The sequence below is a fragment of the Mandrillus leucophaeus genome, unplaced genomic scaffold (genome assembly GCF_000951045.1).
Source record: "Mandrillus leucophaeus isolate KB7577 unplaced genomic scaffold, Mleu.le_1.0 Scaffold765, whole genome shotgun sequence".
NCBI lineage: Eukaryota > Metazoa > Chordata > Mammalia > Primates > Cercopithecidae > Mandrillus > Mandrillus leucophaeus.
In genome coordinates, this window is record NW_012108308.1 from 612,309 (window position 1) to 639,292 (window position 26,984).

The following is a 26,984-nucleotide window of genomic DNA, read 5'->3' on the forward strand; positions in this document are numbered from 1 at the left end:
GACTGCCCCTTCATCCAGCCATCAGGGAAAGGTCGGTGCCCAAGAGGAAGACGAGAGGGAGGGCAGGAGGACTCAGGGGACCCAGAGCCAGTGCAGTAAACCTCACGGCCACTTTGTGTGGTAGATGCTCTTACCAGTGAGAATAGTGTAGCTCAGGGAGGTCAAACAGCTTGTCAAAGGTCACTCAGCAAATTGCTTTTGAACCAGATGGCTTAATACTGCCAGGAATTGTTACAAGTGTTTTTACATAAGTTAAGCAATATAAACTGACAACAACCCTAGGAGATAGATACCATTGTCCCATTTTACAGATAAGGAAACAGTTTAAGTGACTTCCCCGAGGCCACACTGCTCACACAGCGGGGTCTGGGTTTGCCAGCAGCCTGCACACTAACCACTATGTTCACTGCCCTCCTGCTTGCATGGCCTCCAAAGCCCATGCTCATTCCACTTAAGCAGGCAACTCCAAGAAGTATTTATGGGCCAGGTGTGGTGGCTTATGCTTGTAATCCCAGCACTCTGGGAGGCCGAGGCAGAAGGACTGCTTGAGCCCAGGAGTTCAAGACTAACCTGAGGAACATAGTGACACCCCCATCTCTACAAAACAAAACCAAAAAAATTTAATAACAACAACAAAAGAAGTATTTATAGAGCACTTGCTGAGTGCAGATTCCAAGCTAGGCACAGGACAAGCAGCTGTGAGTCAGACATGGCTCTGATCCTGGGGGAGTTGAGAGCATGGCCAGGAGACCCCCAGAAAAATAATTATGGTGGGTAAGTAGAGCACTCTGAACCCAAGCAATGTTCTGGGCACCAAGAAAGGCAGGGTCTCTGAGGCCAGAGCTGGTTGAGGGTTGAGGGAGAGTGGTTTGCTAATACTTGGACTGGGAAGATAAGCCTTGAAGACTAGAGGTGGAAAAAAATGAACTAGGGAAATTTATGTTAATTGTTTATATACACAGAAACTAATGTTCAGAGAGGCTGAGTCACTTGCTGAAGAACCCACAGCACCCAGGCATGAAATGTACTCCCGGTGAGGGCCTGGGGGCCTGTGGATGGTTTAGCTGCATTTCATCCCAAGGAGACGAAATGTTTGTTGCAAAGCTCTTTCGTGTCCACCCACTTACCCATTGCACAATCCCTTCAAGGTATGATAGCAGAGCTGGGTTCATGAACCCAGCAGGCTGAAGCTGGGAGAGGGGCAGGGTCTAGACCCTCAGCCTCCTAATTCTCAGCCCAGGGCCAGCAAGAAGAGGAAGGTGGATCTGAATATGTGTGCACACAAGGTGGCTGCCTCTTATAGGCCCTGACCTCATACTCAGAGCTGCATGGGGGGTGGACTCCGTATCAGGGATGATGGCCACAGCCCATGGGAGAAGCCAAATGCGGGCCGAGTGCAAATGTGGGCCGAGTGCAAGCAGTGCCCTCCTTAGGCTGGCCCTGGTACTGCAGGCCCCTTTTATTAATATTTTAATAAATTGATCACATACCAACTATAACAGCTACTATTCATTGGGCACCTATACTGTGCAAGGCCTTGTGCCATGTGCCTTACGCTTAAGCAGAATACTCACAATGACCCTACAGGGATGGGCCTTAGAATCCTAATTTTACAAATAAGAAAACTGAGTCTGAGTAGTTAAGCAGATTGTCTGGGGCTGCACAGCTAGTAAAAGGCCTAACCAGTACTCAAAGCCAGGTCGGTCTGATTCCAAAAGTAGTGTTCTCTTCTGTTCTGCCACATCGCCTCTCTATGCTGCCCTAGGACTTTTCTTCTGCCGTGTAGTCATCTCAATTGTCTGCAACCCAGGAATCTAGTTCTAAGAATCAGCACCCAGCCAGACATTAGTAAGCAAGACCGGAACCCATGCACACTGCCCCAGACGTCTTCAGATGTGCCTCGTAACTAGGTCAGGATTGATTCTAGAGACCGTGACACAGCCAGGCTGGGATAGGTGAGGGAAGATTGCTGGGAGCCCTAGACAGCTCAGGGACAAGAAACTAGGGAGCCCTGGCAGAATAAGAACTCCCACGTTGGGGTCTGGAGACTTCAAACACTTCAAGAGATGAGATTTTCCAGCAATGGTGCTGCAGGGCCCCTCTGCGAGGCTGTGTGACCCCTGCGTGAGGCTGCGTGGCTCGTGACCTCCCTGAGTCTTCATCTGGTTTCCTGGTGACTCTCCTTGTCTTCTCTCTCAGGTTGTCCATCTGGAACTTTCAAGGCCAACCAAGGAGACAAGGCCTGTACCCACTGTCCCATCAACAGCCGGACCACTTCTGAAGGGGCCACCAACTGTGTCTGCCGCAATGGCTACTACAGAGCAGACCTGGATCCCCTGGACATGCCCTGCACAAGTAAGTCCCGGGGCCCCTCAAGGGCGATGCCTGACCGAGTCCCAGGTCTACCTGCAGAAAAGCTCAGAGCGAGGGCTGAGTGCCATCCGGTTACAGCCAGTCTTTCCCTGGTGGGAAGAGAAATGGAAAAGTAAGGGGCATCAAGAAAGGGGCATCCTGGGGTGGCCGTGCTCCCACCATGCAGACACCATGGTGCTGGCGTCTGGCTCCTTACCCCCTTCTGCTGAGTCACATGAAAGATCAAGTCAAGGTCTGGATTCACAAAGGGACAAGGGAAGGGAGGCTTGGCAGGAGATGAAGCGACACAGGTAGTGTCTGTGGCAGAAGAGGCTGCCCAGTGTTCTAACCTGGCAGCGGCTGCCTGAATCACAGCCCAAGGTCCTCTAGGAAGGGGCTGACTAAGAGCACAGCATCATAACCCCTGTATCTGTCAGGGATGACATTCAGCTGTAAGTAACAGAGCTGACCCTGGTGGCTGAAACTGTACAGATTTATTCTGTCACCCAAAAGGAGCCCAAGGCAGACAGTCCTGGAACAGTATGGTCAATCCACGATGGCCTTTGAGGCCTGACTTTCTGCCATTCAGAGTGGCATAATCTTAGCTCACTGTAGCCTCAACCTCCTGGGCTCAAGTGCCCTCAGCCTTCTGCCCTCAGCCTCCTGAATACCTGGGATTACAGGCGTGCACCACCACACCCAGCTAATTTTTCATACAGACAGGGTCTTACTGTGTTCTATCTAGCCAAGGCTAGATTTGAACTCCTGGGCTCAAGGAATCTTCCCACATCCTCCCAAAGTGCTGGTGCTGGATTACAGGCATGAGCCACCACACCCAACCTAGTTTTGGTTCTTTTTTTTTTTTCTTTTTTTTTTGAGATGGAGTCTCGCTTTGTCACCCAGGCTCTAGAATGCAATGGCGTGATCTCAGCTCATGACAACCTCCACCTCCCGGGTTCAAGTAATTCTCCCACCTCAGCCTCCCGAGTAGCTGGGATTACAGGCACCCGCTATCATGCCCGGCTAATTTTTTGTACTTTTAGTAGAGACAGGGTTTCCTGTGTTGGCCAGGCTGGTCTTGAACTCCTGACCTCAGGTGATCCACCTGCCTCGGCCTCCCAAAGTGCTGGGATTACAGGTGTGAGCCACTGTTGTTTCTGTTCTTAAGGTCACTTCATAGTCCAACATAGCTGCTGAAGTCCCAGCCATCACACACATTTTAGGCAGCAGAAGAGGGGAAGGACAAAGGGACATGCCATAGTTGTCTGTCTCTTTTTAAAGAAACAGTCCTAGTCAACAACTTCTGCTCTATATCAGTGGCAAGCACTTAAACACAGGAGGCTGGGAAATGCCATCTTTTAGCTGGACATATTGCCACCGTGAATAAAGCTGAGCTGTTCTAAGGAAGAAGGCGAAAATACATACTGGGCAGGTATAATTCCAAATGCGAAAATACTATCCTCAGTAACAAACGCTGAGCAGGTTGGAACCTGGAGGGAAAGGTTTGAGCAGATGTACGGCAGCCTAAGTTATACTCCAGAAACACCTCTCTGGTGGGGAGACAGGAGAAAGAATTTAAGGAGGTCCTTTCGGAGGCCTGGGCTGGAGCCAGAGCAGTGGGCACAGAGTGATCAGTGGGGGATAGTACCCCCTGAGCCCCCCACTGACCAACACCTCTCCCCCGCCCCAGCCATCCCCTCTGCGCCCCAGGCTGTGATTTCCAGTGTCAATGAGACCTCCCTCATGCTGGAGTGGACCCCTCCCCGCGACTCTGGAGGCCGAGAGGACCTCGTCTACAACATCATCTGCAAGAGCTGTGGCTCGGGCCGGGGCGCCTGCACCCGCTGCGGGGACAACGTGCAGTACGCACCGCGCCAGCTGGGCCTGACCGAGCCACGCATTTACATCAGTGACCTGCTGGCCCACACCCAGTACACCTTCGAGATCCAGGCCGTGAATGGCGTTACTGACCAGAGCCCCTTCTCGCCTCAGTTCGCCTCTGTGAACATCACCACCAACCAGGCAGGTAAGCGCTTCCGACGTGGACCAGGGTAGTGCCCCATCGTGCTGTGCCAGGGAGGGCACACGCAAGACTCACAAAAGACTCCTTCACATCTGTGGAGTGATTTCTTCTTTTCAAAGGTTTTTCATGTGATCCGTCCACCTGGGAGAGTAAGTGCTACCTCTTCATTGTGATGGTATTGGTAATAATTGCTCCCACTTGTTGAGTGCATATTATTGAAGGTAAAAGTTAAGCTGCTGTAACGAAAAGATCCAACATTAGGTACCTTAAAGAACGTGGATGTATTTCATGGGAGAATCCAGAGGTGAGCAGTCCACGTTAGCGGTGTGGCTCTGATCCACTCAGAGACTCAGGGACCCAGGTGATTTCCGTGTCATTTCCCCATGCCCCCTGCTCCTTATCTGTATGATCCAAACTGAGTCTCAGGCATGTCTGTGGGAAGAGAGGGAAGACAGGGCAGCATGATGTTTGAAGCAAGGTAGGTAGAGGCAGCATCTTTCTCTTCTGCATGCATTCCACGGGCAGGGCCTCAGTCACATGGCCTCACTGAGACCCAGGAGAGCCCGGAGGTGTCATCTCTTGCAGCCTAACTTGAACCTCGATCACAAGTGCTTTCTGTGAAGCTCAGCCCACTCCAGTCTAACTCCAGGGAAACTCTCCTGAAGCTCACCTTTACTAACCCTTTCTGTGGCCTCGCGTCATCCTCCACCCACCACCCTTCTTTCCCTCACAGCGAAAAAGGAAGTTGCCAAACACCGCAGTCTCCCCTCCACCCTGTTCTCTCTCTAGTCCCCACTCACTTGGACTCCTAGCCTCCCCTCTCCACCAGGACCACTGTCCTCAGTGTCACGTGAGGCTGAGTCCCAGAGATGCTTCCCAGCCTCATCCCGCACCTGAGGGCCACATGTGATTATCGAGGACATTATGCTACCTGTGGGTAGAAGATCTCACGGTTGGCACTGTGAGCATGCCCCTCAGTTATTCACTCAGCAACCTTTGCCAAACCCCTACAGTGAGCATGGTCAGGGCCGTGTCCATGGAAGAGCTGAGGGAGGCCAGGCCGCAGGAGGGAAAGTGAGTGGGCCTCCAAGCTGATCTTTCTGATGTAGGGTAGGGCCCACACGGTAAGCATGCAGGGATCCAGATGTGGAAGTCCAGACCCAGGAAGTCTTCCTGGAGGAGGTAGAATTTGACTTGCAGTTTGAAGGACCAGTCAAAAAATTTTTTTTTAGAGATGGAGTCTTATATGTTGCCCAGGCTCCTCTTGAACTCCTGGCCTCAAATGATCCTCTTGCCTCAGCCTCCCAAAGTGCTGGGATTACAAACAAGAGCCACTGCACCCAGCCAGTAGAATGTTGAAAGGAACAATAGAAAAAAATGGCATTCAGAAGGGAGGAAGGGCATGCCAAGGACATAGAAAGAGAGAGGGCAACTGGCTGGGCACAGTGGCTCACGTCTGTAATCCCAGAACTTTGGGAGGCCAAGGCGGGAGGATCACCTGAGGTCAGGAGTTCGAGACCAGCCTGGCCAACATGGTGAAGCCCCATCTCTACTAAAAATACAAAAATTAGCCAGGCATGGTGGCACATGCCTGTAATCCCGGCTACTCAGGAGGCTGAGGCAGGAGAATCGCTTGAACCCAGGAGGCAAAGGTTGCAGTGGGCCAAGATCACGCCATTGCACTCCAGCCTGGGGGACAAGAGCGAAACTCTAAGAAAAAAAGAGAGAGAGAGGGCAACTGACTTCACCTGGTTGAGGGGTGTTTTCCATGCATGACCTCACTGCATCGTTGTGGCCTCTCTGAGAAGGAGGCATCCGTGTCCCCATTTCACAGATGATGCTCAGACAAGTTGAGTCGCAAAGCCAGGAAGAGTGAGAGGCAAGAATTGACTAGCTCTGACAGACTGCAGTCCTTGGGCGAAGTCCTTGACGTATCCACGGCACCTTGAGCTTGTGGGTCTGATTGTGCATTTGAGTCTGTGTATGTGTGAGTGTGCTGTCATATGTGTTTGGTGGCCATGTGTTTACAGCGCATATCACTGTGGCCATGTGGGTTCTGTATACATGCATTTGTGAGCATGGATGTGTCAACCTGCGGGGCCTTGGGGACAGGCGTAGGGGGTATTGTGTATCTGAGCATGAGTTTGTACATCTAACTGTGGCTCTGCCTGTCTGTGTGTTTGGGTCTGAGGAGTGTGGTTTTATTTGGGAATGTTGGTGGTGTTGCTGTGGCTGAGAGGGCATGTTTGTGACTGACTGAACTGTAGTTCTTTTGAGGCCCTGGGTGCCTTTAAGCCCCACTCAGATTGGGGTCCAGAGGGAGCTGACTCAAAGGAGGCAATCTGAGAAAACCCTCAAAAACCAGCGGGGCACAGTGGCTCATGCCTGTAATCCCAGCGCTTTGGGAGGCCAAGGTGGATGGATCACATGAGGTCAGGAGTTCGAGACCAGTCTGGCCAACATGGTGAAATCCTGTCTCTACTAAAAATACAAAATTTAGACAGGCGTGGTGGTGAGTGCCTGTAATCCCAGCTATTCGGGAGGCTAAGGCAAGAGAATCACTTGAACCCGGGAGGCAGGGCTTTCAATGAGCCAAGATTGTGCTACTGCACTCCAGCCTGAGCAACAAAGCGAGATTCCATCTCAAAGAAGAAAAAAAGCCAGCAAGTGATAGAAAAGACCTCTAACAGTTTAGAAAGTCTCAGCTGTGCGTCTCTCTGGCTTGACAAAGCTCTGAACTGGAGAAACCCAGGACCCCAAAGGGGGTGGTGGAGAGAGAACTCTTTCTAACTGGTAGAAGCCAGAAGGAAGCTCCTGGAGCCCTTTCCCTGGTTGCAGGGAACTCTCCTACATCCATTTGGGAGCTCTGCAGGTGGAACTGCCTACTCAAGATGCCTCAGCTTATTAGCAGCTAGAAGTGGTTCTGGGCTGCTGGGATGGACCCTGCTGTCTGGAGCTGGATGTACCCAGGAGTAGAGATGGGGCGGACTATGGAAGTGAGGGGTTTCCAGGGAATAGACATACAGGGAGAGCCCTCAGGATTTAAAGACAGAGAAGCAATGAGAAACAAGCAGTGGATTAGGAGCAGAGACCTAGGCTTGGCTTTGCCATTCATTTGCTGCATGACATTAGCAAATGAACAGCATTCATTTAGTCAGTGTATGAGTCAGTTACTCCTGCAATAATGCTGCATAACAAAATCACCCCACAACTCAGTAGTTTAAACAATAAACATTTATTTCCTCACTCACCAGTGTGTGGGTCAGCTGGGGTTTAACTAATCTTGGCCGTGCTCTCTGTGCTGGGCAGGACTCCAGAATGTGAGTTGGGTTCAGCCCGTTTCATGTTTCTCCTCATTCTCCTTGGACTGGCAGCCACCCCAGACTTGTTTCTCTCAAGGTAAAGGGTAGGAGCATGGAGGGAGCCAACCATACCTCATTGGCCAAAACAAGTCCCACGGCCAAGCCCAGCATCAGTGGGATGGGGAAGTATACTCTATGCGCAGTGAGTGAGCCCTGCAGAGTTACTTGGCAAAGGATGTGGGTACCTAATCCTATCACAGAAAAGATCAATGACTGGGGTCATTGATCTAATCTACCATGCACATGAAAATCACTTCCTCCCTCTGAGGCCTCAGTTTCCCCACCAAATTTTACATAAGAACTATATGTGAGCACAAGTTCCAGAACACAGATATCAGTCTACCCCAGTCCTGCTGAATCAGAACCCCAGGCGTAGACCCTGGGAATACACATTGTTAACAAGTGACTCAGGTGTTTCTTACCATCGGACAAATTTGGGAAACTCAGGTCTAACCCCCTTGAAGCCCTCAAAGCCCTGAGGCTTTGGGAATTATAACAAGTCTTTCCCCCTCTTCTTTATTCCAAGCCCCTTGGCAAGCCCCTTCTCTTACAGCTGCTCAGAGCCCAGCTGGGGGCTGTATAACCACACCATACCCCCACCCCATGATCCCCCTTTGCCAGATGAGGAAACTGAGGTCCAAAGAGGTATAGAGTCATTTATGCAAGGTCCTACTACTTAAGTGACCTCTACTAATATTTAAACCCAGGACCACGTGACTTCATGTCTACACTGTTCTCCAGTGTAGTGTAGACACAGTATCTGCCCTTGAGGATGTATGTCCTAGTTGGAAAAATAAGACACAGACACAGAGCCTACATACAAGATGGCATGGATGAGGGCCCAAGAGGTGCTGGGGGAGATGAGGGAGATCACAGGCAGGAGAAATCATCCTCCTAGGGAATGAGCAAAGGGTATGTCCTGGAAGGCTTCCTGGAAGAGGAGGCATTTGAACTTGACTTTGAAGAATGGAGAGGCTTCTAGCAAGCAGAGATGGAATCATACAGGAAGGAAGATGGCCTGGGGGAGGGAAGTGCAGGAGGCAACTGGAGGGAGGATTCTTCTTTCTGTTCCTCCTAAGTATCAGGTTTCCCTGACACAGAGTCTTGGCACATGCTGTTCCCTCTGCCTGGAAAGGCTTTCTTATCCCATTCTTCCTTCAGGCCTCAGCTCATTTCGCTGACCTTCCTGTCTTGGTGGGACACCTCCCTCCCCAGCCCCAGCACCAGGGCCTTCTAGTTCCCGTGGTCGAAATATTACCTTGTGTCATTGATCATTGAGTTCTTGTTCGTCTCCCCCATCATCAGCACTCGGGGCACATGATGGGTCTGCTTTTTCTCACCATGGTTTTGCCGGCACCTAGAGGGGGCTGCACCACAGTGAACATTCAGCGAACATTTTCAGAAGGGTTCGCAGAAGCGTGGGGTGAGGTGGGGTGTGGAGAAGTGCAGTCGGGCTGGGAAATGAGGCTGGGGACTCGATTTCCAGACAAATGCATTCAGTGGTTGGTTTTAAACAGACCCTAAAATTCAATATATAAATATCTAGCTCATTGCCTTAAAAGGGAAAAGTGTTTCTTTTTTTTTTTTTTTTTTTTTTTTTTTTTTGAGATGGAGTCTCGCTCTGTCGCCCAGGCTGGAGTGCAGGGGCGGTATTTCAGCTCACTGCAAGCTCCGCCTCCCGGGTTCAAGCCATTCTCCTGCCTCAGCCTCCTGAGTAGCTGGGACTATAGGCACCCGCCACCACGCCCGGCTAATTTTTTGCATTTTTAGTAGAGACAGGGTTTCACCGTGGTCTCCATCTCCTGACCTTGTGATCCGCCCGCCTTGGCCTCCCAAAGTGCTGGGATTACAGACGTGAGCCACCACGCCCGGCCAAAAAAGTGCTTCTTTTGGGCAGGTGACTGGGCCTTGCTCACAATCCCTTGGCATTCACCGGGCCCAGAACTGTCTTCTGACTTCGTATAGCCATCATGCCGCCTTCAAACCACGCTCTGCCTTTCCAGAACACCTTTCTGCCTCATATTCATGAGTCGTGCTCATGGCCCCCAAGGAAGGAGGCTGGGCTGGGCTTGAGGGGTAAGGAAACAGGGGTTGGGAGAGGTCATGCCATGTACCCAGGTGCACTCTGCTGGACAGTGGCAGACCCAAGAGTCAGTCCGGCTATTCAGAGTGAGCCACGCTACCCTCCTGCCTGTCCACACTCACAAACAAGACCACGGCAGAGAGGGGCAGGAGGGAGGGACGGAGGCTGAGCCTTAGAGTGGGCAGTCAGAGGAGAGCTTCTCTCAGGAGGTGGCATTTAAGCTGAGGTCCGAATGACAAGCAGACAGCCCTGCAGACCTGGGGGCTGGGAGGTGTAGCATTTCACTGATACAGGGCTTCTATCCAGTGCCCTTGGCCGTTCTCCAGGGCTGCCCTGGACACAGCCTTCGCCCTTTAAGGATCTCACCCTGAGCAAGCCCAGAACACCCCCACCTCTGCCAGGTTCCGGAGATAGTGGGAAGGGTCTGTGCTTTGGAATCAGGCAGCCGAACCTGGCTTTGAGTCAAGCCTGGCTGCTCACCAGCACGCAACCTTGGACAAGTCACTCAGCTTATGTCTGATTGCATCTTCCTCATGGACACCTTCGCCCTCTCCTTACAGGAGGATTTAGCTGTGAGGATTTCAGCTAAGCTATGCAAGGTGCCTCCCAGGTTGCTGGCACAGGTAGGCACCTAAAACACAGAGATCATTCTCTATTCACTCTAATCCCCAAAACGGCTCACATTTGTCAAGTGCTAACTGTGTGCCAGGCACAGTGCTAAGCCCTTCACACTGAATCCTCACAACGATACGAGGTAGGTCCCGTTGTCATCCTGTTTTGTAGATGAAAGGAAAGCGAGGCATTGAGAGGTAAGTAACTTACTCCGCTCTCTCAGGCCAGGAAGTAACAGAGCCTGAATAATTGTGTCTCTGCATCCTCAGGGCCCAATGTTGAGCAGACCCATGCCTTCTACAGAGATGGGGCAGGCAGTCCGTATGCCCCATCCATACCACAGCCTGGCTGGGTATCCCCAGCCTTTGAGGCCCCCTGTAACGAACACGGTCAACCACTTAGGAAGCTCTGCCATCAGCATATCCTAGGAGCTCGTGTTGGAGAAAGGACATCAGAGCTGGGCCTGACAAACTCAGCCCCCATCCCACACGGCCCATTCCAAGCTGTGTAGCCAGGATGTAAGAAGACCTCATTTCTCTGAGCCTCAGTTCCATCACCTACAAAATGGTCATTTATCTATCTTTGCAGCTTTGCTAGATGGTTGTGGATATTAACAAGAATGTGGACAGCGACTGGCACATAGAGGGACAGTGCATGGCAGCTTGGCTTAGTTCTCTATTGCTGCCAGAACAAAATGCCTCAAACCAAGCAACTTAACACAACACACATTTATTATCTTATCGTTCTGCAGGTTCAGAAGCCTAGCGTGGGCCGGGCGCAGTGGCTCACGCCTGTAATCCCAGCACTTTGGGAGGCCAAGGTGGGTGGGTCACAAGGTCAGGAGTTTGAGACCAGCCTAACCAACATAGTGAAAACCTGTCTCTACTAAAATTGCAAAAATTAGCCGGGCATGATGGTGCATGCCTGTAATCCCAGCTACTCAGGAGGCTGAGGCAGGAGAGTTGCTTGAACCCAGGAGGCGGAGGTTGCAGTGAACAGAGATCGTGCCATTGCACTCCAGCCTGGGTGACAGAGCAAGACTCCATCTCAAAAAAAAAAAAAAAAGAAGTCTAGCTCTAGCATGGATCTCATCAGGCTAAAAGCAGTGTTGGCAGGGATGTGTCCTTTCTGATGGTGCTAAGGGACAGTGTTTTCTTACTTAGAGGGGTTGTTAGCAGAATTCAGTTCCACGTGGCTGTAGGAGTGAGGCCTCTCTCCCCTTGCTGACCATCAGCTGGGGTCTGCCTGAGCTCCTCAAGTTCTCTCTTGGGTCCTTCCACAGAACCCCGACATCTCAGAGGCAGCAGCAGGACATTGAGCTCTTCTCACTCTCCAACTCATTCGTTCTTTAACTCTCTACTGGGAAAGGTTCTCTTCATGTAAGCACTCAAGAGATGCGGTTCAAGCTACCTGGATAATCTAGGAAAATCTCTCCATCTCCAGGGTCATAACCTTCATCACACCTGCGAAGTCCCTTTTGTCATGTAAGGTAACATATTCACAGATCCAGGGGATTAAGACGTGAACATCTTTGGGGGGTCATTATTCTGCCTATCACAGAAGTTAAACCTACATCAAATTAAAACTCAGCAGCATTGGCAGAGGCCTTGGAGTTCACCTAGGGCAAACACCTCCTTTTAGAAGAAAACTGAGGCCCACAGAGGTTCCTTAGTGGCTACCCAAGATCCCACAGCAGGTCCCCAACACCCTGACCGGGTCTCCGTGACATCACTCCACATGGCTTTCTTGTGGAAAGACTTTCAACTCTCCAAAGCCTTTTCTGCCACTTGTGTTCTCTGATCCTCCCGCCCTGCTGTGGGGCGGGCACACAATGGCTCAGCCTCTGGAACTGGCATGAACATGTACTCACCTACTTCTCTCCCTGGGGGACCAAGAGGATCAGAGAGAAATGGGCCAAGAGAGCCCCCTGTGTACTCATGCCTGACCACGAGGTTCGAGAGGGAGATGGAGGGAGAGGGCACTTCCCTCCCTGGGCCGAGCCCTCTGCGCGCATCTCCCTCTTTGATCCTCCCAAGCATTCTGCAGGGAAGGCATTGCTGACCTAGAGCATCATTTAAGATTGGTTTTGGCTGCATATTCCAAGAAGAAAAATAACAGACAGCCACTGCCACAGTAGTGCTGGTTAACAATCAACCATTAACCACAAAGCCGACCGCATGGAACAAGAAGCACTTAGCTAGCTCGGGAGTCTTGGGGCTGACTGGACAGTGACGCTGGTCTTGGCTTGGTGCATTCTCAGGTTTGTCGTTCATCTGCTCCGGGTTACTCGGCAGCTCTTTGGGTTTTGTCATGGCTTTACTGCATGTTTGGGGGTTGACTGCTATCCACTGGTCTGGAGTGGCCCTGGAGGGGACAACTGGAGCAACGACTCTGCTCCGACATGTCTCAGCCTCCAGCAAGTCCGCCTGTGCGTGTTTTCTCATGGCAATCACGGGGAACCAAGGCAGCAGGCAGACACTTGCAAGGGCTTTTGCAAGCCTCTGCTTATATCATGTTGGCTTATATCCCATTGGCCACCACAAGTCACGTGGCCAAGCGAGAGTCAGAGAGAGAGGACTACATAAGTTACAGGGCAAAGGGCATAGATACAGGGGGGTGATTAATACAGCCAGTCTAACAGAGTGGCTTAGACCAAAGGGAGGTTTCTTTTTCTCATATGTGAAGCATGTTAGAAGATAGGAGTACAGCATCTCCATGGAGCCATCAGAGATCCACACTCCTCAGCACACAGCTTCGTGTCCTCATGGACCAAAATGGCTGCAAAATCTCTGGCTATCACATCCATGTCTCAGGTTGCAGTGGAAGGAGAGCGAGAAGGGTAGGGCCCTCCCTTTTAAAGAAACTTCCTGGAAGTCCCATGCATGCTTCAGTTTATATCTCATGGCCATATCTCATGGCCACTTCTAGCTGCCAGAGAGGTTCAGAAAATGTTGTCTTCTATTTGGGCACAATGTACCTAGCTAAGAACCAGGATTTTGTTAAGTTGAGAAAGAGAGAATGGATAGTTGATAGGCAATGAGTAGCGTCTGCCACATCCCATTTTACAGGTAAGGAACCTAGGTTCAGAGAGCGGTAACTTGCCTGTGGTCACACATTGGCCTAGGAGTAGAACAGCGGGCATCTGAACCCTGAATGCCACCTTTTCTCACCTTCACTGCCACCGCTATTCCAGAGCACTCGGCTACTCATGGTGCTGCTTGAGAATCTGAGCAACCCAGACAGCTGCATGTGGCTCACATCATCCACTGACCCCATAATCTGGGCCAAGTCCTGTGCTAATCACTTTGCAAACAGGTGTTCATTTAACCTTCCTTGCCCATTCTACAGAGGAGAAACTGAGGCACAGGAGGTGGAAGTAGGCAGCCCAGACCACCTGCTTTGAGGCCCAGGCTCTTAGCATCTTGCTAGTCCAGGTGCTGAGGTAGGACTGTCCCACCAGGAGGCCAAACGTGAGGTCAAGACGATTCCACAACCCACTAGGAGGTGGGTGATTTGATGTTTCTCCAGCACAAAGCCCAGGACCTCGCCTCAGCCCACTCATAGGCTACTTATGGGCAGGGCCAGGTAACCACGAGTAGAAGAAACCAACCTGGGCTTTAGAGTCAGACAGACCTGGGTCCCCATCCCAGCCCTGCTGCCTGGGGTGTGGGGTCATCCTGTCGGTCTCTTCCTTTCCTCATTGGTGAAAAGGGAGGGATTAACCCCTACTCCATCTGATTGTGAGGAAGGGGCCTGGCGCCGGGCAGGCTCTGCTGCATATATGCTAGATCCAGGGGAGAGCGAATGAGTACATGAACAGCCAGCTGCCACCCTAGAGAGGGGCTCTTCTCAAATTCAAGGAAAAAGTACTAATAATGTCTCCTGGACCCAGTTTTTTGTTTTATTTTTTTCATGTGTTCCACAGATTGCTAGTTCCAAAGAACATTAATAACTATTACGTGAGAAAAGGTTCCTGAGGCCAAATGAACCTGGGACCACAGGATTAAACCGAGTTAACTGGGTTTCTCCCCTGCCGGACTTCTCAGAGCCTTGAATTAAACACATGTGCAGTGTGAATCTCCACAAGCAGAGGGGCTACGACTCTGTGTTCCTCAAACTTCCTTAGCCACAGAATACGCAGAGCACCAAACAATATGCCACCCTAGTACCAGCTGTCAGCTCTCCTTTTTTCTGTCCCATACCACTCTCTAAGAGGCCCATCGGAAAGAATCAGAGGCCCACTTTCTGGAAGTTTTATTCGCAGAAATTCGGTTGTGAGAATTATCGTCAGGTCATCCAGAACTGCAGACAGATCACCGGGGGTTAACTGCGTTGCTACGGATTTAAGGGACAAACACTCGAAAAGCAGCTGTCCCGTGATTAGCTGGGAATTCTAAGAGTCCTGTCCCAAGTAAACTGTCCCTGCTACAGACCCTGGAGAGGACGAGCACAGTGACAAGCAATTGTCATGGAACTGTTGGCTGGCTGGTGGCAAGAGGCCCCACGTCACTGCAGCAGTTCCCAACTGTGGGTGGGCACAGGGCCTGGGGAAATATTCCACTGGCTGCTTGGGAAATATTGCCTGGGGCCTTTGTTTTAGTGTCCAGCCCACAAGGTCGGTAGACTCAGGTTCCTGAGGGGGCCAGAAAAGGGGAGAATCTGCCTAGTCCTCGCTTTTCCCTTTCTCCCTCCCTTCCTTCCTCCTTCCTTCCTCACCTTCTCCCTTCCTTCCTCTTTCCTGTCTTCCTTTCTTTCTCCAGTAAATATTGGTCATGCACCCACTCTAAGCCACACACTGTTTCAGGCTCTGGGGATAAAGGATTGAATGAGAGACAAAGTCCCTTATCTCAGATAGTGTTGGTGCTATGACAAAAATAAAATGGGTATGAGAAGGCTACTGGAGGGGAGAGGTAGTCCGGGAGGGCATCTTGGAGGAAGTGACATTTGAGCTCAGACTTCAGTGAAGTGGAGGATTTGGCCATGGAAGATATGGGGGAAGAGGTTTCCAAGCAGAAACACCATGGGGCCAAGGCCCTGAGGCAGAACAGAAAGGCAGCCAGTGTGGACGGCTTGGGAGAGAGGGAGCAGGCAGAGGGAGGTGACAGACGCCAGGCAGCTGGGCCTTGTGGGCCACCATAGTGTATCTGTGTCTTATTCTGGGTGCAGTGGGAAGCCGCTAAGGGTTGTCAATGGGGAGTGAAGACATCAGGGAGACACTGGGATCTGCAAGTCTGGGGCTTGGGATGGGGTCTCTGACTGTCCTATGCCCAGCGACCTCTCCCCCACTCCCTTGGAGCTCAGGGATCTTCGGACCAGTGAAAGGGTCGTAGGTCAGGGCTGTGAGGGGGAAGCTGAGCCAATCCCCAAGCCCCCCCACCTCTTGCAGCAACCAGGGGCACAGGCTGCTGGCTTCCTGTCCTGTCCTGGGATCCTAGTCCCAGAAGACCCTGAGAGACCACCCCATACAACCCCTTCATGCCCTGAGAAGGAAACGGAGGCACACAGAGGGAAGGCTCCTTCCCCAAGTCTCAGCCAAGGAAGGGGCTAAACTCTCCACTGGGGTTCGCTGAGGGCAACAGGGCCCCTGACCACCTGCTCCAGACAAGCAGGCCCCGCCTGGCCGGCCTCCCCCTGCCCCTCTCCGCCACAAGCCTCTTTTGTGCTTACTCCCTGGGGCTCCATCTCCTTGCAGGGGTCACAGGGCACCGCTGACCCCATTCCCCTGTCGGCGTGCCCGGCTGGTAATTGAAAATACCAGAATTCCCTGATGACCAACTTACAGGGAAACCTGACACCCCAGGGTGGGCGGTGGGCAGCAGGAGGGTTGGGAGAGCATCCAGCTGTTCCCTTTTCTCCACTGTTAATCCCCCTGGATTCCAGGAGAAAGGCCAGCCCTGCTGGCCCCCATGGCCTGCCTTGATCATCTTCCCGGCAAATGCCGCCTCCTTGCCACGCCCGGGGTTACAGGCTTATGGGATCAGAGCCCGGGTGAGCTGCCTGTAACCCAAGCCTGCCAGCTACGCCCGCCAGGCCCAGACCCCCAAGGCCGCGTGGGACCGGCCTCCACCAGCAGCTGAGCTCCCAGAGCTGGGGCGGGCTGGGTGGGTGGTAGGTGAGTCAGCGGGAAGCAGGCAGGGTTAGCTCTGCGGCAGTCGGAAGGGAGCTGGACCAGGGTGTCCTCAGGGGCCCTCGGAGGTCCACTGGTTTCCAGACCTCCCTGGTCAGCCGGCATCAGCCACAGCCAGTGGAGGGGAAAGGATGTGTGGGACCTGGGTGAGCCTGGGTTCAAATCCCAGCTCCGCTGCTTGCTGTGTGGCCTTGAGCAAGTTACTTCACACTTCCATGCCTCCATGTCCTCATCTGTAAAATGGGTATAACAGTAATACCAGCCTTGTAGGGTTGACAGGAGCATGAAGTAAGTTAACGGATGTGAACCATGTGGTTTGCTGTTAGCTGCACGACCTTTCCCTTTTTCTAGGCACCATGGGGCATACAGGGGCTGTCAGAATGGCAAGCTGAATGACAAGCTTTTTTTAGTTGAGGAGCAGGTTACCACCCCTACTAGTCCTTCTGTGGCTCCCCAGTGCCTCAGGACTGGAAGTTTGACCCACACTTTCCTCAGCAGCCTCGCCTCTTCCCCTCTCATGGAGCTCTTTGTTTGGCTGCCCCAAGACCCTCTGAGCTCCAGGGCCCTATATGAAGAGTGTAGCCCAGGCAGGTGAGGGGGGCAGGCTCAGCAGAAGCCAAGCTACAAGCAGCCGCGTGGCAGGTGGATCATACACTAGACCAGGACTCAGCTGCTCCTGGCTCTAGTCCAGGTCTACCACTACCAGCTGTGTATCCTTGGAAAAGTCACTTTCTTTCTCTGGCCCTGAATCCACTAGTCCTCAAAGTGTGGTCCACAGACCAGCAGTATCAACATCACCTGGGAGTTTGCTAGAAATGCACATTATCAGGCCCCACCCCAGACCTGCTGAAGTAGCATCTCGGTGGGGGGTGTTGTGGGGAGGCCAGCAGTGTGAATTTTAATAAAGTCTCCTGGTTATCATTATGCCCATTCAAGTTTTAAAAGTGCTGTAATCTAGGATACATTCTACAATTGTCCTTTGCTGGGAGGTGAAACTCCAGAGAGAGGTGCGAACAGAGCAGCCCCTGCTGAAATCCCAGAAGGTGATGTGAACAGAGCAGCTCTGCTGAATTCCCTGAAGGTGGTGTGAGTGGAGCAGATCCTGATGAATTCCCAGGAAGAGGTGTGAATGGAGCAGCTTCTGCTGAAATCCCACACAGTGGTGTGAACGGAGCAGCCCCTGCTGAAATCCCCAAAGGTGGTGTAAACGGAGCAGCCCCTGCTGAAATCCCTGAAGGTGGTGTGAACAGAGCACCCTCTGCTGAAATCCCTGACAGTGGTGTGAACAGAGCAGCCCCTGCTGAAATCCCCAAAGGTGGTGTGAACAGAGCAGCCCCTGCTGAAATCCCTGAAGGTGGTGTGAACAGAGCAGCCCCTGCTGAAATCCCCAAAGATGGTGTGAATGGAGCAGCCCCTGATGAAATCCCTGAAGGTGGTGTGAACAGAGCAGCCCCTGCTGAAATCCCTGAAGGTGGTGTGAACAGAGCAGCCCCTGCTGAAATCCCTGAAGGTGGTGTGAACAGAGCAGCCCCTGCTGAAATCCCCAAAGATGGTGTGAATGGAGCAGCCCCTGATAAAATCCCTGAAGGTGGTGTGAACGGAGCAGCCTCTGCTGAAATTCCTGAAGGTGGTGTGAACAGAGCAGCCCCTGCTGAATTCCCAGGGAGAGGTGTGAACAGAGCAGCTCCTGCTGAAATCCCAGGGAGAGGTGTGAACAGAGCAGCTCCTGCTAAAATCCCAGACAGTGGTGTGAACAGAGCAGCCTCTGCTGAAATCCCAGACAGTGGTGTGAATGAAGCAGCCCCTGCTGAAATCCCTGAAGGTGGTGTGAACGGAGCAGCCCCTGCTGAAACCCCTGAAGGTGGTGTGAATGGAGCAGCCTCTGCTGAAATCCCTGAAGGTTTTGTGAACAGAGCAGCTCCTGCTGAAATCCCAGGGAGAGGTGTGAATGGAGCAGCCTCTGCTGAAATCCCAGGGACAGGTGTGAACAGAGCAGTTCCTGCTGAAATCCCTGAAGGTGGTGTGAACAGAGCATCCCCTGCTGAAATCCCAAAGGTGGTGTGAATGGAGCAGCCTCTGCTGAAATTCCTGAAGGTGGTGTGAATGGAGCAGCCTCTGCTGAAATTCCTGAAGGTGGTGTGAATGAGCAGCCTCTGCTGAAATCCCTGAAGGTGATGTGAATGGAGCAGCCTCTGCTGAACTCCCAAGGAGAAGTGTGAATGGAGCAGCCCCTGCTCTTGTTCAAGGCTGAATCACTTTGATCAAGTCCTGAAATGGGAGCTTGGATCCTACAGCTCCATGCTGCTTCTGAGTCTTACAGCTTCCCCAGTGCCTAGCATGGTGCCCATCCTGGGACAGGCACTCATTTAGTTGAAACACAGTGTGCTTCCTCCCATTAAGCCGTGAGTCCCTGGAAGGCTGGGATGCTGTGAGGTTCCTCTCCAGAGCCCCGGCACCCAGCATCATGTTAGCATCATAGCAACTCCATGAACTGAAAAATTCTTCACAATATCTCCCTCCTGAGGGGTGCCCAGCACCCCACTCAGACCTTCACATGCATTTCCACTGCCTTCTCACAGCGTCCTGGCCAGGTGAGGGTTCCTGCTTGATAGGTATGAAAACTGAGGCTCAGGAAGGCTAAAAGTACCTGCTCAAGGCCACAAGTGAGTGAGTGGAGGAGCAGGGAGCTGCATACAGGTCTGTCGGACTCCACCCTCAGGGCTCCCCACCGCTAGGCTAGATGGCCTTGCCAGGGACTGGATGGGAGCGTCCTGACCTGGGCACTGTGCGGGTCTAGGCATGAAGCAGTAGGTGAGTGAGCACACCTGGAAGCAGCGCAATCCAAATACTCCTCACCCGTCCTTGCCCTTGCGGCTCTGTGTCTGATGCTCCGTTGATGCAACACACATCGACGTGCTATGAGACAGCAGCACACCTCCGACTCCACCCTTCACACATCCCTCCCCACCTGCTTGGCGGGCCCTCTGGGAGACAGACCCAGTATTTCAAGGAGCCCTGGAGGCTGCCTCACCCAGCCCCTCACCCCAGAACTGTCCTCAGGCCCCTGGAGGCAGGGGTGGGGGCATCACTCCCAGAATCTCTGGCAGCTGAGTTTCAAGCATCCTCCTTAGCTTCTCAGAGCACCCCCTGTCACACCCCCACCTCCACCACACACAGACCCAGTGGTCAGCCTCTGTGGGTTGGATGAGAGGGGCTGAGAAGCTGGGGGGAAGCATGGGGATTGGGGTGCTTCCCGGGCCAGCACAGGGGATGAGCCCCCAGATTGGCCCTGCTCTGTGACGCTCCAGAAGGGCCTGATTTTGTTGTTTCACTGGGACACCAACCACTGACAAGCCCGTGACAGGGGCAGACAGCTGGACTTCATAAAGAAGCTGGACCCTCGGCACTCCGGACAGCAGAACACTCAACTCCTCACAAAGGCAGCTCCGCGGGGAGGGGTGGCACTGGGGCTGGAGGCAGGTGGGAAGTAGGAACTGCTTTGAGACCCAGAGGGGGTAATAGCTAGGGCAGGATGACTCAGCTCCAAGCCCACCTCAGCTCCTCGCCAGCTGTGTGATCTTGGGGAAGTCACTGTGCCTCTCTGAGCCGCTGATACCTCTTCTGCAAAGTGCAGATATTGACCCCCATCCTACATGATTGTTGAGGGGGTTAAATGAGATGCCACAGGTCCATGCTCAGTGCACTGTGACAGGTGACACCCGCGAACACCGACGGCACTGACCACATGCCAGGCACTACACTGAGCACACAACCAGACCCCTGATCCCTCTTGGGAGAGGCCAATGCCCCTGGCAGGGCGAGGAGCCAAGCTGAGAGTCAGGCAGCCTCCCCTGAGTGTAAAACGAACAGAGTCTCATCAGGGCCATGTGGACCAGGGTCTAAGTCCTTCGTGCGTGTGCTGCCACCTCATCTGGAGTGTCTCGGGACAATTTTCCACGGCTCCTTGGGGTGCCAGAGAGGAGTCTGGACCTGCCCAGACCCACGCTGGCCCCCAGGCTCATCCTTGGCGTCAAGGGCTGCAGGGAGAGGACTGGCAGGGAACATTGGAGTCTCAAGGCCTCAGAGATCTTCTAGCCTGGCCTAGGGTGCCCAGGAGGAAGCCAGGTCCAGAGGAGAGGCAGCTCGCCTAGGTCACACAGCCAGTTAGCAGCAAGGCAGAGAGGCAGTCTAGGGGCAGACACAGAGCAGGAAATGGGTGCATCAGCTCCAGCCTTCAAACCCCACAGCCGATGTTCAGGTCCCCCTGAGCTCCTACCAGGCCTGCTCCACACTCACATCCCATATGGTCAGAGCCCCTACAGAGCAGGAGTTGGGGCTGCGAGAAGCATCAGCCTCCACTTTCCAGCATCCTTGTATCAGCTGAGACAGGACATCTACTTGTGGCAGACCCGCCCAGGAACGAGGAAAGAATGCAGGAGGTGCTCCCTTCACCCTGGTGAGTCCTCAGCCCCTCCTGGGACCACAAACATCTCGGGCCCAGAGAAGCAAGGAGGCTTGCCAGAGTCACACCACGGGTGTGGGGACCACATTGAGAGTCCCTCTCTGGCCAGTCCCACTCTGGAACAAACACTGTTCTGGCAAGATGCAGACCTGGGTCCAAATCCCGGCTTCCCCACTGACTGTGCGATCTCAGGAAGCCACGTGCAGCTCGGAACTTCAATGTCTTCACCTGTCAGCAGGGGTGATACACTCTCTTATCAACAGTCAACTCAGGAAGCGAGTGTAAAGGGCCCAGGGCCATGTCTGCACAGAGTTGATGCTTCCTGGAGGTTTGCTCCGTGTGAGAAGGAGGCAAAAGACAGCAGGCCGGATGCATTATGAAATAAGGACTCAAGTATGGGCTGTGTGCCATAGACCTACCTCGGCAGCTCACACCTCCTCTCTTGACCTCAGTTTCCACAACTGCAAAATAAGGGAATTGGGCCAGGCATGGTGGCTCACGCCTATAATCCCAGCACTTTGAGAGGCTGATGCAGGAGGGGATCACTTGAGCCCAGGAGTTCGAGACCAGCCTGGGCAACGTGGCAAAACCCTGTCTCTACAAAAAATACAAAAATTACGCCAGGCTCTGTGTCTCACGCCTGCAACCCCAGCACTCTGGGAGACCAAGGCAGGCAGATCACCTGAGGTCAGGAGTTTGAGACCAGCCTGGCCGACATGGTGAAACACTGTCTCTACTAAAAATACAAAAATTAACCAGGTGTGGTGGTGCACACCTGTAATTCCAGCTACTCAGGAGGCTGAGGTAGGAGAATCGCTTGAACCCAGGAGGCAGAGGTTGCAGTGAGCCAAGATCACGAAACTGCACTCTAGCCAGGGTGACAGAGCAAGACTCCATCTCAAAAAAAAAAAAAAAAAAAAATTAGCCAGGTATGGTGGCACACACCTGTGGTCTCAGCTACCTGGGAAGCTGAGGTAGGAGGATCACTTGAGCCCAGGAAGTTGAGGCTACAATGAGCTGTGTTCATGCCACTGCACTCCAGCCTGGGTAACAGAGTCTCAAAAAATAACGATCATAAAATCAAATGAGGGAATTGTACTAAGGTATTTCTTCTTGCCACTCTTTGAGACAGAGTTTCGCTCTTGTCGCCCAGGCTAGAGTGCAATGGTGCAATCTCAGCTCAGCAACCTCTGAGGCTCAAGCGATTCTCCTGCCTCAGCCTCCGAAGTAGCTGGGATTACAAGCATGCACCACCATGCCTGCCTAATTTTGTATTTTTAGTAGAAACAGGGTTTCACCATGTTGGCAAGGCTGGTCTTGAACTCCTGACCTCAGGTGATCTGCCTGCCTCAGCCTCCCAAAGTGCTGGGATTACAGGCGTGAGCCACTGCACCCGGCCGTGTACTAAGCATTTCTAAGTACATGTATTTCTAAGCATCCTTCTAGCACTGCACACAGCCTCCCTGACTACTTGTCTCTTCATCTAACCACCTCTGTGAGTGCACTCGCAGCACTGATGGGAGGAATGGGAGGGGGAAGTGACTGATTGATTTGTTGAGATGAAATTCACATGACATACAATTAACTGTTTCTATCTCTGCTGTCTCTCGACTTGATGTGGCCTGAGCTTCCCCAGGGCTGGTGAAGTCTTCAGTGTCTATGACCTGAAGGTACCCGATGAGAGCTCAGCAGCGGCACCCATAGCCCTGCATGAGCCCCTCTGCACCCTGTCGGCTCCCCAAGACTGGCTGTGTGGCCTCAGCCAGATGCCCTTCCCTCTCTGCTCCCACAGCTCCCCCCATGTCCGAGCACCTCTGAGGGTGGGCCAGAAGCTGCACCTTCTCATGCCTCCCTGACCCCTGACCTCTGGCCTCTCTTCCAGCTCCGTCGGCCGTGTCCATCATGCATCAGGTGAGCCGCACCGTGGACAGCATTACCCTGTCGTGGTCCCAGCCAGACCAGCCCAATGGCGTGATTCTGGACTATGAGCTGCAGTACTATGAGAAGGTACCTATGGGCGGGCTTGGTGCTCTCCCCATCACCCACCTCCCTGAGGGCCCCTGTCCCAGGCTGAGGCCTGGGGGTTCTGCCCCTCCGCAAGATGAGATGCGTTGGTGCAGGAGAAAGAGCACTGGCCTTGGAGACAGGCTGCCTGGCTCCCAACCCGGCTGCACTCCTCCCCACTGAGACCTCGGGCAGGTGCCTTGACCTCTCTGGATCTCACTTTTCTAGTCTGGAGGATCCGCCCAGCAATCTCAATAAAATGCAACAGTCACATCCCTTTCCCCACCACGACCCTTTCATCTTGACCTCAGTGGCTTGATGTTGTGAAAAACTGGGTTTCCAAAACGCTGCACTTATGAAGTGATAATTAGTCACTCACCTCTTCTTCGACAGAGATTTGAAACTGCTCGAGAGCGCTTCGGCCCGCCCTGCTCTGATTCCTGCTAAAACACCCACTTTCACCCGCCTGTATGCCCTTTGCATGGGGAGAGGTGATTTCACTTTAAGCTTTTCAATCAGACCTTAATTACTCCCTTCGGGGACCCAAGGTGGAAGCTCCTGGGATGGTAGAAGGAGCACTGGACTAGGAGTGAGAAGCCATAGGTTCAAATCCCAGCTCCATCCTTCACCAGCTGTGTGACCTTGGGCAGGCGTCTTTCTCCCTCTGAACCTCAGTTTCCACCTGTGTCGAGTGTGGGTGAGACCCCTTGCAGGGAGCTATGCAGGTTATGGAGAAAGGGCAGCATGGTACCTGGCCCTCAGCACAGGCCACGCATGTCCCTGGCCTTCCTCCTCTGCCCTGCCTGCTGCACAGTGGACGATGGTGACAGGATAGGAGGCCAGGTGGATGTGGGGCCTGCACAGTATGGGGGCCGGGAAGTAGACAGCACGATTGCCCACCCACATGGCTGGATATCAGAGGCCCCCAGAAGCCTCTCCTATGAATGATGATTTCTCTTACCTGCTCCAGGAGGCAACAAACAGCCACAGAGGCTGCAAGGGCCCCTGGGAAAGGCATCGCAGGGCTTCCATTCAGACTAAGACGTCAATGACTGATACAGAGGCCTTTCATTGAGGGCAAGTCCAAGGGTAACTGCAAATGGATAGAAGGGCTCTCTCTGAAGGCTGAGAGGAAGAGTACAGACAGTTGCAGCCAGTCCTGCTGGAGCCCGGCTTTCTAGGGCCCAGCCTGGCCTTTGCACTGTCTTAACTGCTGGATCAGCTAACCAGGCCGGTCTCCGGGGCCTTTCAAACACTTACCCTGCCTTCACCGGCTGCCTTACCATTGCCTGAGCGCGTGTTCATCCTGTCCCCTAGGCAGTGCATTCCAAGAGGTCAGGGGTTATGTCTCCGTTCACCACCTTCTCCCCAGCACCCAGGCCCCGGGCCTGGCACCAAGGAGACACTCGATCAATATCGGTTGAATGAACAAGTGAATGAATCCCTTCCCTTGTGCCCTGGCCCCCAAACACCTCCTGGGACTTCATGCCTGCCATCCCCTCACCCACCTACCTCGCTGCCCACCCTTTTCCCTCATCCTCCCCTCATCTCTGCCTGTTGGAATCTTCAGGGTCCCTCCCAAATGTCACCTCTGCCACAAGCGAACGTGGACTCTGCCCCTCTCTTACAGCACCGCATGTGGGTGGAGGGTGCTCCTGTCTCCCGCAGGGGGCCGTGGACACTGAAGGAATGAATCGTGTGAATGAATGAGAGACGTGAGTGATGGAGCCTGTGAATCAAAGAGGGAACTGGATGGGCACCGTGGCTCATGCCTGTAATCCCAGCACTTTGGGAGGCCGAGGCGGACGAATCACCTGAGGTCAGGAGTTCGAGACCAGCCTGGCCAACATAGTAAAAGCCCATCTCTACTAAAAATACAAAAATTATCTGGGCGTGGTGTCGCACGCCTGTAATCCCAGCACTTTGGGAGGCTGAGGTGGCTGGATCATGGGGTCAGGAGTTCGAGACCAGCCTGACCAACATGGTGAAACCCCGTCTCTACTGAAAATACAAAAATTAGCTGGGCATGGTGGCGCATGCCTGTAATCCCAGCTACTCAGGAGGCTGAGGCAGGAGAATCACTTGAACCCAGGAGATGGAGGTTTCAGTGAGCTGAGATCATGCCACTGCACTCCAGCCTGGGTGACACAGTGAGATACTGTCTCAAAAAAATAAAAAAAAGAGGGACCCAGTGGGTGGCTGGATATGGATGAGTAGATATATGGATGAATTTTTTTTGTCTAAACTGCTCCTATCCCTACATTTTCCACCTGGCCAGCTCTGACTCAACCTTCTAGATCTTAGCCTAACATCACCTCCACAGAGAAGCCCTCCATCACTGCCCAGATGCCATCCAATGCCCCATTTCATCTTCTCCTTTTACCTTGCCCTTCTGCATAGCGTTTATCACAATTACCATTTTTAAGTGTTATTGAGTAATTAGGTATTTACTACTTCTACATTGAGTTAGATAGTAAGTTCCTTGAGGGTGGAGATCTTGCCGTGATCTCTGCTGTGTCCCCAGCGCCTGGCACACAGTAGGTACTCAAGAGCTGTTTTTTGGATGATTCAGGAAGTGGCCACACTAGGGCCTGAGCTGTGGGTGGTGTGAGGAAGCAGCCCCACCCCTCGCTGGGCCCTGGAGGGCCTCCAGGCAGGAGCCAGCGTCTCTGCTCCCCGCAGCAGGAATAGCTTAGCAACTCAGAACCCAAAAAGGCCAAAAAAAAAAAAAAACCTAATTAAGAAGCTTTGTGATTAAATGAAACTGAAAGTGTTTGTCCCCAAAGACAGCAACGGAAATGAGGAATCCCAGCGCGGGTCCTGCCTACGACCCATTTCCTACCACAGCGGGCAGGCCTGGGGAGGCTGCTGGAGGTGTGAACCGGGAGGCAGCTCTGCCCTACTTTCTGCCGCTGCCCGAGCATCCCCAGGTCCCTGCTGAGGGTGGCAGGACCTGCAGGCTCTGCAGCAGCCAAGGTTACCACCTGCTCACATTTCATGAGCACTTGCTATGTGCTAAGCGCATCACCTCTAGCGTCTCATTTATCCTCACCACAGGGCTCTTCACCCCATTGGATGGAAGGGGAAACTGAGGCACAGAGCAGTTCCATAACTTGCCCAAGAGGATCCAGCAAGCATTTTGACCTATGGTCTCACTCTTTACTTGGCTGTCCTGCCTCCCAGATTTTTTTCCCCAGGGATGCTTCTGGGATGACCTTTAAGAGGTAGACAGGACCAGCCCCTGCCATGGAGACTGTTAGGCATAAATGGTGAGGCGGGCCAAACAGTGAGAGGCTGAAGGCACAACAGCCTGAAGTACACCTGTGATGAGACGTGGCCCTAGTTCTTTCAGTCCCTCCCCCAGGGCCTGGGGTACAGAGAGGGACAGCTTGGCATCTGCCAGTGAGGAGATGGACACTGGTTCACTCAACTTTCAGTCTCACCAGTTTTGGGTCAGGCACTAAGCTGGGTACCAGGAATTCTGAGGGTGACCAGGTGGCTCGGAGGCCTCAGGGACTTCACAGTCCAGGGAAAAAGAGTCAGACACTGAGAGCCATGAGACAAGGTGTGACACTAGCCACAGAAGGGTCAGCAAAGGTCCCAGGGGGGACACCAATAGGGGCCCACAGTCCTGGCATGAGTGAGGGAAAGCCTTCATTCAGTGACACTTGGGCTGAGTCTTGAAAGATGCTAGGAGTTCACCAGACAAACTTGCAGGTGGGAACACAGTCATTCTAGGCATCAGGAATCGCAAGTGCAAAGGCCCTGGGGCAGGGATGTGTGGGCTGCGTTCAGGAAACAGACAAGGCAAGCGTGGCACAAGCGGGAGCATCAGGCGAGGAGGTTGGGAGGGAGGCTACGCTAAATGTCATGGGCCTTCCAGCCTTGGGAGTCTGGATTCAATTTAAAGTATGATGGGATGGCTCTGGAATGATGCAGTCTGACTCAGATTCCTTTAA

The 26,984-nt window shown here is 53.0% G+C and overlaps 1 protein-coding gene across 4 annotated transcripts in view; it reads left to right on the top strand.

Annotated features, from left to right (window-relative positions):
• Positions 1 to 26,984, top strand: part of EPHB2 (EPH receptor B2) — a 149,508-nt gene that overhangs the window by 87,841 nt on the left and 34,683 nt on the right. For all 4 annotated transcript variants that reach the window (XM_011966581.1, XM_011966580.1, XM_011966582.1 and 1 more), the window contains exons 3-5: positions 2,200 to 2,355; positions 4,043 to 4,378; positions 22,904 to 23,028. In XM_011966581.1, the coding sequence (XP_011821971.1) occupies positions 2,200 to 2,355; positions 4,043 to 4,378; positions 22,904 to 23,028 (617 nt within the window). The remainder of the gene's footprint in view (positions 1 to 2,199; positions 2,356 to 4,042; positions 4,379 to 22,903; positions 23,029 to 26,984) is intronic.